At 39.6% G+C, this 13,549-nt stretch overlaps 2 protein-coding genes across 3 annotated transcripts; one reads left to right on the top strand and one right to left on the bottom strand.

Moving 5' to 3' along the window:
* The first annotated feature begins 3,415 nt into the window (after positions 1-3,415).
* LOC141017212 (apolipoprotein D-like) lies at positions 3,416-6,716 on the top strand. Of its 2 annotated transcripts, none has more exons than XM_073491863.1 (6): positions 3,416-3,523; positions 5,130-5,291; positions 5,394-5,527; positions 5,776-5,897; positions 6,131-6,219; positions 6,335-6,716. In XM_073491863.1, the coding sequence occupies exons 3-6, from the start codon at positions 5,408-5,410 to the stop codon at positions 6,577-6,579; spliced, it is 576 nt and encodes a 191-aa protein (XP_073347964.1). In that variant the 5' UTR covers positions 3,416-3,523; positions 5,130-5,291; positions 5,394-5,407; the 3' UTR covers positions 6,580-6,716. The 2 variants fall into 2 exon arrangements, with proteins under 2 accessions (XP_073347964.1, XP_073347963.1); XM_073491862.1 differs by having other exon boundaries at positions 3,416-3,527.
* Positions 6,717-8,286: 1,570 nt separating this feature from the next.
* Positions 8,287-9,936, bottom strand: LOC141017287 (apolipoprotein D-like). The gene is made up of 4 exons (XM_073491955.1): positions 9,817-9,936; positions 9,538-9,659; positions 8,679-8,767; positions 8,287-8,528 (listed from the first exon to the last, which is right to left on the bottom strand). The coding sequence occupies exons 1-4, from the start codon at positions 9,934-9,936 to the stop codon at positions 8,287-8,289; spliced, it is 573 nt and encodes a 190-aa protein (XP_073348056.1).
* Positions 9,937-13,549: the final 3,613 nt, after the last annotated feature.

The following is a 13,549-nucleotide window of genomic DNA, read 5'->3' as shown; positions in this document are numbered from 1 at the left end:
CCCTGGTGCCCACACCCACACCTGAACAGCTTATCTTGACAGTAGTAGCCTTGTGAGGCCACACTGCTCTTTTAAATCCTGAGAAAAATTGGATTTGGGATTTTAAAAAAGAAGAAAGGCAAAGGTACTATTCCTTAACCTGCATTAATTGAGTGATTTGTCACAGGGGGGCAGCTCATGTTATTACTTTATAAAGTCGATAAAGGCTAATGAGTCGGTAAAAAAATCATGTTTTACACACCCAGCAGATGAAGAGCAACACTGGCATTTATTTGGATTTGGGTCTGTGTCCAAGTGATGAATCTGAGTGAAATATGTTCCCTCTGCTATGAGCTTTGTTGGGTTTTCTACCAAATCCTGAAGAAAATATCTTCTTCTGTAGCTGCTAGGAAGCTTTATCCATTTACATTTGCCATATTAGCTACTCTGTCAAACTCACCATGCCACCTTTCTAGCTTCAAGAAGTGTTCTGGGGACCTTGTTTTCCTCTGAGAACAGCTTGTTTATTCAGTTATGGAAAAAACAAATATTTCTGAGTTTGTATTATTACCTCATTAATTCTGACTTTGAAGATCTTTCTCTCCTTCTCCAAAACTACATAGTGCACCTTTAAGTGACACCATTGTTTGTCCTGCTATGACAAAAGTGGGAAAAGTCAGACTGGAAGTTGAATTGGAAGAGTTAGTAGATCCAAAACACAAAGCAGAGTACGAGAGCAGTTTACATTCTTCGATGTATGTTTCTTGCGTTAAAGGATGTACTGCAGTAACATATATGATTGACAGGTTTATGTAACAGCTATAGGAAAGACTCACAAGTCACCACACATGGGGTCACGCTGGGGCTCCTGGCACCTGTGCACACAACACACACTTACGCTGAAGGTTAAACATGTGTAGGTGAAAATGACATGTGCTGTAACACACACAAAGTTTGAGAATATTTCCTGCTGCTGACGTACAACAGAGCTCACAACACCACCTGTGAGCTTTCAGCTAAATTGAAATTGATTCACGGTATTTTTAGTCAAAATGATGTTTTTGTCGCTGAAAAATAAGTGATTGTAGAGTTGAGAAGAAATTATATGTTTTTTTTTTTTTTTTGATGAAATACAGACTAACACAACAAAACCACAAACAACAGCATGACAAGCTCTGAGAGAATCAACAACATTCTGACCATCTAAACAACAACTCGATGTGAAAAGCATGTTTTTTTATTGCATTTGATTGATTTATACTGGAAGAAGTTAAAAACAAACAGGTCTGTTCTCCTTCAGGATGCTGATGCTGTTTTGTCTGACTTCAAATTGAAGATGTACAACCTAAACTATCATTTTGTCAAACAGGAGGATGATAACAGGAAATTTACAGAGATGGAGAACAACATGCAAAGAAGGTACGCAGCTGTCAATCATCAAGGCCTCAGACACAAAGAATACATATCTATCATGTACATGTTTTCACAAACAAGGCTGTGTGATTAGCATCTCTCAGAGAGAATGATCTTAAAATCTCTGACATTTTTCATGTTAGAAAAAAATCCATTGAGCCAGCCGAGGAACCTGCCTGGTGTCCAAAAGATTAGAAGAAAATAGAGAAAACGCTCTTCAAGGCATTTTTGTTGACCTTGATTTGCTCACCAGAGTGAAAAAAGGAGCAAAGCAAGGTGAAATAACTGCCTTGAAGTTGTTTCTTTCAGCCTTTTGAATGTGAAACACAGCGCAGACTTCCAACCTGACTGGAACTGACAGACCTGCTTATAATTAGATTGAATACTGACCACAGGCACGGCTCCCTGAGCACACCTATGACTCAGAAAGTAACAAACGTAGTATATGACATTTTAAAAAAAGCTAATTGTAAGCTGAAATACTACAGTTTCTTCCTTCAGAATAATAAATATGCATTCTATGAAGTATGGTATGTTTAAATAGGTACTATAAGCGTTTAGTTAGTGTTATCACCACATTGACTGCAGGTGAGTGTTTGGCTAAGCTGATACAGTCGGTGGTTATCCTTTAACAAAGATAACAATCCTGTTGCCTTTATTTTCACGTTTTTGTTCAAACATGCCTGAGAATGTGTCACATTGGAGGGTCAGAGGTCATTTCTCAGGTGAAAACCCACCTGAGTGCAACAACATGATCCACTGAGGATCGATACGACCACTGAACGACCTTCATTGACTTTCCTTTCATCCAAAACAATTCAGTTCAGTTGCAGATTATGTTGCGGCCGAGATTAATGCACCTGATTTTGAAAGAAGATTACGTGAGTGTTGTTTAGTATCAAAGGAATTTAGGTTGAGAATAAAAATGAGGCTTTGCTTTCTACTTTTTTGTGTGTTTTGGCTCACAGGTGTGGTGATGTCAGTGGTCTGTTGGTCTTTGGTCCAAACTGAAATCTCACAACATTTATTAGATGGATTCCTGTTACACTTAATAAAGACATTCATGATCCTCACAGGATGAATCTGTGAGTCTGATGATCCTCAGACTTTTCCTCCAGCGCCACCATGAGGTTCACATTTGTGAATTTCTCAACAACTGTTGGATGGTTGCCATGAACTAAGATGACGAACACAACAAACATTGTACCTGCTTAACATCAGTATATTAGCATTGCAAGCTTGGTGAGCTTGTTAGCGTAATGGTGTTAGCAATTAGGTCAACAATTCAGAATCAATTATGACTATAGACTTTACTAACAGCACATTCATCCCTCTGTGCCATGGTGTTAAAATTAATTTTGTTTCTATTTAACTGGCTTTATCACAAGAAATAAATGGTTGATCTTTTTATCTCTGACAAACTAAAACACTGGCTTTGAATCAGAGGGCACATCTGCCTCTAAGTGTTTTGGATTAAGCTTTGAAAAACACTTTTCATCTTATGAGATAAACATATTTTTTACCGTGCAACCGCTGCATGAAAACAAACTTGTATTATTAAGAGACAACATCTTTATTTTCTACTATATAAGTGGGCCAAGCGCTACAGAAATGGGGATTCATGTGATGCACTGAAAGTGATAGTGAGCTAATTAAAATTCAACAAGTGAACCAGTTGTTTATCACACTATGCAGCAGTTCTGACCAGTAATGACTCTATTCCTGTTTATAATGAGGTCTAAATGTTGAATGTTTTTAATGAGAATTTTGTGTCGTGCAGCCATTTATCTGATTATGTTTTCTCCGTCTCCTCCAGAGCACCGTTTTCCATTTCCACTGCAAGTGGTTTCCAAAGCCCTCACGGCTCTCTGTAAAAAGCAGGCCAGGGATTTAAAGTGTATCCAGAGGCAGAGAGAGCAGCTGAGGGAGTCGGTGTATCAAGAAAAACACATGCACCTGTGCCTAATTAATCTTTCTTTACACCTGTGTGTGCTTTAGAAAGCTCTGAGAGGAAAAGCCTAGGTCTATAAAAGCAGTGAGGTGCAGTTAATGTTCACCTGACACCATTCTTATGTTCGGACTCTTGTGTTTGAAGATTGAAAGACTGATACTGGTGACGGTGAGGAAGTCTGTAGGTATGTTGTTTGTTGCTATTAATAAAAAACAGACTGTCTTCTGTGGTGTCCTTCTTGGTAAAAGCCAGTGTTACAGCTGTTACGTCTTCAAAAATCCAAAAGAAAAATACAACCAATAAACGCAGGCACTGTGCATTTCTGCAAACCATGGATATGTTGGATATGTCAATTTAATGTGGCAGCACTGTGTTTTGGTCTGGTTATGTTCAGGCACAGCAGCCAGTTGGTTGGGATCAGAAAAAAGATCATATTTTGCCTTGAAATACCTGATTATGTTGCCACAAACACAGCTGGAAAATGTCCCAGCATCTCCCTGTCGGCTGAAACGAGGTCTTAATGTGGTCTTTTGCTTTGCTGCTGTCTTACCGAGCTTTCTGATGAGAAAGTCATATTCATGTAATTTGAACAAAACCATTACTGTAACCATTTTATGGTTGTTTATGTGTTGGGCTGCTGCTTAACAAGAAGCTAGAAGCAACTTTTAGTGAGCTTTTAAGGTGCTGGCAGATGGATTTTGTTAGTTTTAGACACACCACCAGGCTAACTGTTTCCCCGTTTCCAATCTGTAATCTAACGCTAATCAAGCTTGCTGCTAGCTGTAGCATTACATGACAGTGGTATTGAATTCCAAGTGATCGTCGCCACTCTCATGTTTGTCCTGCAGCTAAATATGAAGCTAAAGCTAGCAGGCAGTTAGCTTAGCTTACCATCAAGACTGGAAACAGTAGGAAACTGCTAGCTTGGCTCAGACAACTCTAAAAACTCATTAACACTTGACGTGTGGTTTGTTAAATGTACAACATTACAAAGTAAAAATGATAATTTGTGGTTTTGAGTGTTTGTGTTGGGCTGCTTCTTAGCCAACGGCTAGCAGCAAAATACAGGAGTCTCTCTTGCCTTTTTTTTGGATGGATTAAATGTTTAGAGAGCTTTAGCAGTTCTGGAAGGTGGATTTGGTTAGCTTTAGACACAGCAAGGCTAACTGTTTCCCCCCCTTTTCAATCTTTATGCTAAGCAAAAGCTAAACCAGCTGGGAGCTAGCTGTAGCTTTAACATACAGACAAGAGAGCGGTATTGATCTTCTCTTCTAGAAGTGAGCAGGTAAGGACAAGGTATTTCTTTAAATCACTAAATGAAGATTTAAAGTCTGGGTGATCATTCATGCATACACATTTTAAATATTTAAGCCATGCAAATAAGCAGCTACTAATTTTAAAGTCAGACAAACCCAAGAAGAGAAATGTGGCCTCCTCAGCCCAGAAAATGAAAAATGCATGTCTTTGGTTCAAAGAATATCAGCATGGCCGTAGGAACTGGCTGCTGTGATACTAGTTTACTGTCTATCGGAGCACTTGGGGGGGGGGGGGGGGGGGGGGGGGGGGAGAAAATATATTTGATCTTTATTGCAATGTTTGGATGTTGTTGGTGTTTATTATTTATCGTACTTGTAAATTTTTTTTATATTCATCATGCTGGTTTTTAGCCTTGATTCCTTTTGCAAAAGATGATACTGAAAAGAAGTTCATTGGGATGAAAGGGAAAATGCATGAATGAGATAAACTTCTACAAAGAAAGTGAGAAGCCTGTTTGTCATTTGAACAGGTGCCAACTCTCACACTCCCTCCACCTCCTCATCACACACTTCTAAATGTAAACACACAGGAGGGGCTGAAGATTGGGATCAATGATGAGGCTGTAGGTCCTCAGATGTATAAAAGACCCTTGAATGTCCTTCACACAGGTAGTACCTCTGATTACATTCAGGTGAGCAGACTGCAGCCATCACTCCTCTTTATTTCAGTTCAGGACCAACCTCCTGACGTAAAGCTGATTGTTTTAATAATCATGCTGTTTCGTTCCCTGCAGGTTGTGGTGAGAAGATGAAGGCCATGCAGGTGATTTCCTTGACTTTGCTGTGCGCTCTGGCAGCCAGCGCTCAGTTCCTGAAGTTCGGCAAATGTCCCAAACCTGCTGTTCAGGCAAACTTTGATGCTACCAGGGTGAATACCAACTCTTTTTTCTTATCGTTCCTTTGCTACAAATCAATGTCATATACAGCATGAAATTTAAAGGTGCTATTTGTAAGAAAAGTTGATTTGAGTCTCAGTCCCAACTCGTCAAAAACTGATGCTTTGGGATGGCGGCCGACCCGTCCTACAATCCCAAAGCGTCATTATTTGACTTGAAATTATTAAATGTCCAGCACATTCGTTGTTTTTGTGAGTGAAATCCTGTGTTTCCTCTGCAGTATGTTGGTAAGTGGTATGAGATCATGAAGCTGCCAACAGCCTTCCAGAAAGGCGAGTGCGGCACCGCAACCTACAGCCCAAAGAGTCCTGGTGTCATCGGGGTCCTCAACAGAGAGCTGCTGTGAGTTCATGCGGCATAAATGTCAAAAATGTTTGATTTGATGGTTTGAATATACTCCTACTTGTTTTAAAAAAAGAAGTACTACTTAAAGTCATAATGTCTTTTGAACTACAGTTACTCACTTGCTGTCTCACTTTAAATAAAAGATTCGGTGGAACTTCAAAAATGTGACTATGTGAAAGGATAAACACAACTGTTTTGATTAAAGGTCTTTCTTGATTTATTTTTTTTAGTGATGATGGAACTATTAACTCTATCGTCGGCTCTGCCAAGGCCAAGAACCCCGCTGAGCCTGCCAAGCTTGAGGTCTCCTTCGATGATAGTAAAGAAGTCTCAGTCATTACAAACATATTCTAACATTCAAGATCAGTGTTTGTAAGCAGCTAAGTGTGTGCAGAATATTCCCACTGCTTTGACTCTCATACTTGTCTTTCCAGTACCATCTCCCCCTGGTCCTTATTGGGTGCTCTCCTCCGACTACGAGGGTCACTCTCTGGTCTACGGCTGCACCGACTTCGGCCTCTTCCGCATGGAGTTTTCCTGGATCCTGAGCAGAGAGCCCACCCTGAATGAGGAGACTGTGGAGATGCTGCACGGCATCCTGTCCTCTATCGGAGTCAATCCAGACAAGATGGTCTCCACCGTCCATGATGAGACTTACTGCAGGGCCATGGAGCAGTAAACAGAGATACTCCTGTTTCAACCTATAGGACTGTTTGAAAGGCCAACCTGGATTTATGACGTAGCACAGTACTGTATGAAATGTGTCTCGCCTGGTCTATGTTGTCAAAGACAGAGCAGTAAACCTGTAGAAAGAAATGTATGTTGTGGTGTGTTTTGTCTACGTATCTATACGGGCTTATTCTGAATGACAATGAAACAAAGAAATTGATACTAAAAGCTGATGCTAAACTGCACTGCTGACTTTAAAATGAGAATAATACCAATCATGTATGAAAAATGTGAAATATTTTAAGGTTTGTTGAAAAGCAGGCGCTAAACTGAATCGCTGGCTCTAAGATATGAAATAATACAAATCATATATATAAGATTAGGAAGGGGTCTTAGGACAGAAGATATCGTTCACTGTACAGATTGTAAAGCTCACTGAGGCAATGTGATTGTGATTTTGGGCTATATAGATAAAATTTATTTGAAAAGCTGACGCTAAACTGCATTGCTGGCTTTAAAAACTGGGGTTATACCTATCATGTATGATAGATGTGGAATATATTTTAAGGTTTGTTGAAAATCTGACAGTGAGGTGAATTGCTGACCTCAAAAATTAGAATAAAACCAATTATATATGAAAGATTAGGAATATTTTCAGGTTTGTTGAAAAGCTGATGCTAAACTGAATTGCAGGCTTAATTGAAGTTGCATCTGTCGGACTTTAACTTCTAAGAGAGTTTCTACACGGTGGTATCACTGGTTTAACTGAGTAAAGATCTGAGTACTTCTTCCTCTACTGCCAAGCACATTGTCAAAAGTGTGAGTGCATCTGCTCTTTGTCAGGTACAGAGCAGAGAAAAAGCTTTATAAATGTAATATAAAACTTTCAGTCTTCAGGAGGCAGAAATAACACAAGGTACAGTCTAATTTTAAAACAGCAATGAATTATTTAAAGTTGAGGAGAGCGGCAATCATATCAAGTGTTAGAAGTTATATAAGGACATTTTAAGTGTTAATGTAAAGTATTTGTCAGTAACCATAACTTCTTATGAAAACATATTTTATATCATTACAATTACAACATTTACTCTAATGTCATCTGTTTAGCCTCCACTGATGGGCGTCCACAGAAGGAGTTATAGTGTTTGATAAATACAAAAATAAACAGTTATATCTGCTTACTTTACTACTACTACTATTAATCAAATGCTTGTATATAAATGCTAAATGGAGGTGACCTAAAGTAAAGAAGGATGTGCTTTCTTTGATGGTATAACACCGGTTTCTTCTTTGATTTTGATTTTTAAAGTTGAGCATGCAGTGAGGCTAATGCATTTGACAGCCAAAAAATGAAAAATCGTCGCTAATTATACAATAACATGCAACTTACACTGCATGGGATTTGGTTACAAGCGTAAGTAGACGGTTAACGATACTTTAAATACTTGAAAAATGAATGAAGAGTATAGAGAAAAGCTACTGGTTTACATTTAACGGCATATTACATTTGCTGTTAAGCAGGCACTTCAGACGGGTCATTAAGGACAGGATCAGGGAAGCAAAAACAGCACTGTAAAAAACAATCAGTTATCAATATTGATGAATACATCACATCACCACAGAGGCCAAATAAAAGTCACAAAAACCTGCAGTGCTGTTTAAATAAGTTTATTGCATTGACTTTGCATGAGGCTCAATCAGGTCTGTCTCAGTCTGTTTACTGGTGCATGGCGCTGCAGTAAACTGAATCCTGGTTGGAGGAAAGCAGCTTGTCCACTCTGACTCCGATGGAGGACAGGGTGCCCTGCAGCTCCTCCAGGGTCTCCTCAGGCATGGTGGGCTGCCTGCTCATGATCCAGGCAAACTCCACATGCAGCACGCCGAGGTCGGTGCAGCTGTAGACCAGAGAGTAGTTGTCGTAGTCGGTGGACAGCACCCAGTAAGGGGCAGGGGGAGCGTCTGCAGGTGTAAAGTAAAATGTTAGCTCTGATACATGTCAGTTTTCAAAATGCTCTACATCTACTGTTTTGTTAAAGACGAAGCTTAACTGCAGGTTAAAGAGTTGGAAAGGGTGTTTTTGTGCGTTTGTATTAAATTAGAGGTTCTTACACTCAAAGAAGGAGACGGACAGCTTCGCAGGCTGAGAGGGGTCCTTAGCTATAGCAGAGCCGCTGATGGAGTTAATGGTCCCATCAGCACTGAAACAAAACACAGATGGTAAAAATATACAATTAGAAAAAGTGACAACCAGCAGAAAAACCATCTGACTCCGTTCAAGCTCTTGTAAATATTTAGATTTACAGTAATTTATTGGGAGAATATTCCTATTTTGAAATGTTTTCTTTAAGCTGATAGCTTTACCACCAGATTTATCAATCAGTTGAACTTCATAGTGCAAGTGATTGAAAAAACATTATATTATGAGGAATCAAAGATGATACAAGCAATGTTTGTTTATATTGACATATATTGAAAAATATAATGTAATATGTTAAAAATACAATTAAATATAGAAGGAGTTCACATGTATTTGACAATATATGCCAATATATCATCATACAATATTATACTGTAATGATATGTATTTAAAAATCTATTACTTAAAACATACTTTGCATATATTTCTAGATAATATATTTTTTAGAAATATATGGTTATCACTATATGATGAACAATATATGAAAAACGACAATAACTGGTATATTATTCAATATATAGAGAATAAAAATACATATAATACTATGAAGATGACTCAATTCCAATATAAGCCTGTGACAACTCACATATCAGTGTAATGTGTAATTACAAAGTGAAAATATTGTCATAACGCTGTTTAATTAACACAAAAAACACAAAACAAAACCACATATATGGAAACTATACTTGTATGTTCAAAAAAACATACACTTTCATGACCGAATGACAAAACTCTTGCCAGATTCATGATGGATGCGGGTGGAGAACTTACAGCAGCTCCCTGTTGAGGACACCAACGACTCCCGGGCTCTTCAGGCTGTAGGTGGCAGTGCTGCACTCGCCCTTCTGGAAGCTGTGTGGGAGTCTCTGGATATCATACCAGGTACCGAGGTACTGCAGAGGAAGCGTGACGGATATAAGAGCATGAAATTAAGTTACTGTCCGTGGTAATTTATGTTTAGTGGGATAATTTGTCAATCTCGATGGCCTAGTTTGAATAGAAATATTAAATACAGACTGTATTAAAGTAAAACAAAGGTTTGGTTTTCACCCTGGCAGCATCAAAGTTCTCCTGAAGTGCAGGCTTCGGGCATCTTCCTGGCATGATGACCTGAGCGTTGGCTGCCAGGACGGACAGCAGAGCGAGGGAAATCACCTGGATGGCATTCATCTTTTCTTCACAACCTGCAGAGAGAAGAAAACATACTGTACTTTTTTAAAATTACATTAATAATCTTAATTCATTTAGACATTCACACAAAGAGACTCCAGTAGAGACTCAGACCTGCCTCCTGCTCACCTGTATTACTGGGTAACAGTGAAGCTCTGAGTTGTGATGGTGTTTTTATAGATCAGTCTCGTGTCTCCTGCAGCCCCTCCTGCCTGTTTACATGTGAGGCTGTTTTGAGAAAATGACGTGAGAATTGGCACCTGTTCACATGATATTTGGTGTTTAAAGAGGCCTCTGATAGCAAAGAGATGATTGACAGGTTACTGTAGTACACAGACCTCGGCTGCTGTTTCAATTCAAGCAAATATTTGGAGAACTAACAATTATTCATATCCTGTTAGTTGATTTAGAAAAAATGGACTATGTAAATTAAGGTATGGTTAACGTGTATAATAATATTCTTTCAGGAAGGATTTTCATGAGGCTTCCTTCTACTTGTTATAATACTAGATTTCTGTAATGAGCACAATGATTTTGCATTCGGCATACCAACCTAAAAACATGAGAAAGAGCGACAGAGACACGAGCGTCACCTTACTGCTCCTCCTGCCTGGGTCAGTCGGTGCCAGACAACAGGCAGAGATGCTGACTGAGATGACTCTGAGCAGGATGCATGGGAATAAATTGCATATTTGTATCTTTGTCGCTTTGTAATAACTTTCTGCTGCACTGTGCTGCTGTTGTGATGCTGTCTTGTCCTGTTTTATCAGTCATAAATTTGGTTTTCACTGCAGGAGAAACGGAGCGTGTGGCGTGAGAGCGTGTGAAAAGTGTCTCGTGTGTGAGAGTTGGCACAACCTCACAGACTCAACAGTTAATGAATGAATCCAATGATAAATGAATCCAATGATAAAGGTGATGCCAACTCCAGTGATTTATATTTAACAGCCTTAGATATTGTACCAAAGGCTCTGCTAATCATTTCTCTTTTCATTTCTAATTCTTTTGTCATTTTCTACGAAGCACATGGTAAAACATTTTGCAGCAGGAGTCCCTTTGCCTCAGATCAGCCCACTTCAGACTGAGACACAGACACAGAACAAGATGTTCTTCTTTTATCGATGCAGACTGCTACTTCAGCAGAAGAGTGCCTGCCTATACTTTACCTCAAGGATCTCACTAAAAGAGCTTCATTTCCTTGATAAGAAGAGAAATTAAACTTGAAATCAAGAATGATGCAAAATGATGTCTTCTCTGCATTTATTAATGATGATAAAACATAAAATAGCACATTTTCACTGTATTTGTTGAGCAAGTCCTCATATAAGACATTCACTGTGTCCGTTGGTGTTTCCTGAAGCTTTTCCAGTTATTTCAGGGATTCCTGATCCTGAGGAATCCTACTACCTGGGATCTCGCGGTAATCAAGACCTAAACAAGCTTTCAAAGCATAAAAGACGTAATGCTTCCATCTCTGAGGGATTACAGCTTTGGCACAGTTGTCATTCTTGTTGATGTCGAAGAACGCAGGACGTGCTGGTGATCCGGAGACCAGACTGTTAGTGTAATTAGAAGATGGACGGTGTTGGCTGTTTATACTGACCCAGTGAGTTTATAGCCGGGGCTGTTTCTCGAGGTTAAACCTGCTCTGATCCCTTCGCCTCACTGTGACTCTATAATGCTGAGTGCAAGCAAGACGGACAGAAATCCCTTATAAAAAGCTTACACCCAGGAGACTCTTAAATTAGCGGTTTAGATGTCCTAATGCTCAGTTCTCTTAATTCCTAAGTCCTTTATTAGTCTCTTTTCAGTAAAAAATTGTCAACCGACAAACACACAGCTGCTCTAGCTATAGCTCACCACGTTTGTAGGGGACGCTCATGAAAATGTTCATTTATGTTTACAGAATTTTAGTATATTTTAATATGGTGTTTTGTGTTGGGCCAATTGGTTCATTGGACATTTTTAATACCATGTATATAATTGAATTAATTAAATAAAAATGATTTTTAGTGATTGACTGATCATTGACTGGTTCTTTGTTGAACCAGGTGGGTCAACTTTCCTGAAAATGGTCCAGTCAGCACCTTCATTTTTCTGTGAGCAGATAAAATATATACACACCCTGGCTACTTTGACAAAGGTGTTGCTAAAAGAACATTGAGTTTATTCACCAATAGGAATAAACTCTTAAAGAAAGCTCATTTAGGCAGGAAACTCACACATGACACAGACCATCCACTTTCTGGATGCACAGAACTTATAGGGGGACACGTGCAGAAAGGCTCGGTTCAGCAAGAGCTTTGTTCCTTCAGCAGAAATCAAGTCTGTTGTGTGTCAATCAATGTTTGTGTCTCTGTTGGCACTTTCTAATTAAACACACAGTATGTAACTTCTACCACCAGGGGTCTCTCAGTGAAAACAATTAAAACTAATGGTGCGTTCCATTGCACTGAGGTAGTTGGAATAAACCACCCCCGACATGGAAAGTGCAACGAAACGACCATCCAAGACAGAATCCTGAGTCGGAAACTCGGTTAAGATCCACATGGCCTGAGTTCGCCGACATGTACACAGATGACATCACAGCAGTACGGGGCGCACATGGTGAACAATTACTCTATACCTCTTCATCAATTTTTTCTTCATAGTGTTTGTTTGTGAAACGTGCGGTAAATACAATTTGTAGTTGTCATTTTCACTTTCATTCAGTTGATCAGTGTTCAAAAGAAGTCTTGTCTTTTTTTAAGTGCCCTTAACTGTTAAATCAGCTGCTGTAGTTGTTTGTGAAGTTCACATACCTGCCATTCGAACACCCGTTTGAAGCGAGCGCCATGTTTTTCCGAGCAGATGCAGCGGAACGATTTTAGATTGGAAGTCAGAAATACCCCCTATGACTGAATTTCAAACTTCTGACTTGCAATGGAACACACCAAAAGATTGTAGTTTGCTGACGTTGTGAAGTAGTATGTAACAACGTAGTAATTTTTGCAACCTGGCGGGAGGTTACTAGCCTGGCACGGCTAGACTAATTTGTAACTGCATATTAGTCTGTAGCCTTCATTTTCAATTTCCAGGGGGTGTTTTGTTTTCAATGGGCGCCTACCAAAATGCTTCTAGACACAATTGGATGCAATTCTCAGTTCTCAGCAGTTTTAGGCACAAAAACACATGGTTAGGGTTAGGAATACATCATGTTTTGGATGCTTTGGTCGCTGCAAAAACAGCTGGCGAGCTGGGCCTGGTCCCGAAGTTTCTCTGATTACAGCTGGACAGAACACTAAAATGTGTTTCTGAAAACAGACAGAAGATTGATTCATATTTGATCAGCACTTCCTAGTTGGACAGTTCGATCTGAGTTTCATGCGAACGGTGAGTTGCACCCGACCGACCTGCAGACTGGGCGCAATCGGATAGACCTGCAACCAATCAGAGCAGCGAGACGTGTGACATGTGACTGTTCAATACTGGACCTGTGTCATTCATCGTATCAGAACCTGCCCCATATTAGATGAACGGTTGTGATTGGCCCGTCAATAAAACCAGGTAAATCTGTCTGAACGGGAGGGGTCCAGACGTATGATCTGTCTGACTGAATAAACTTGAGCTGGCA

This window comes from Pagrus major, chromosome 21, assembly GCF_040436345.1.
Source record: "Pagrus major chromosome 21, Pma_NU_1.0".
Lineage (NCBI taxonomy): Eukaryota > Metazoa > Chordata > Actinopteri > Spariformes > Sparidae > Pagrus > Pagrus major.
The sequence above is the reverse complement of the archived record's forward strand: the minus strand, read 5'-3'. Positions and strand labels throughout refer to the sequence as shown.

Excerpts from the sequence above, each read along its gene's own strand:
- LOC141017212 (XM_073491863.1), top strand. The coding sequence starts at position 5,408 with ATGAAGGCCATGCAGGTGATTTCCTTGACTTTGCTGTGCGCTCTGGCA. Across the intron at positions 5,528-5,775 it reads CAAACTTTGATGCTACCAGG|TATGTTGGTAAGTGGTATGA; the intron begins GTGAATACCAAC and ends TTTCCTCTGCAG. Across the intron at positions 5,898-6,130 it reads GTCCTCAACAGAGAGCTGCT|TGATGATGGAACTATTAACT; the intron begins GTGAGTTCATGC and ends TATTTTTTTTAG.
- LOC141017287 (XM_073491955.1), bottom strand. The coding sequence starts at position 9,936 with ATGAATGCCATCCAGGTGATTTCCCTCGCTCTGCTGTCCGTCCTGGCA. Across the intron at positions 8,768-9,537 it reads GTCCTCAACAGGGAGCTGCT|TGCTGATGGGACCATTAACT; the intron begins GTAAGTTCTCCA and ends GTTTTGTTTCAG. Across the intron at positions 8,529-8,678 it reads GTCCGTCTCCTTCTTTGAGT|ACGCTCCCCCTGCCCCTTAC; the intron begins GTAAGAACCTCT and ends TTACACCTGCAG.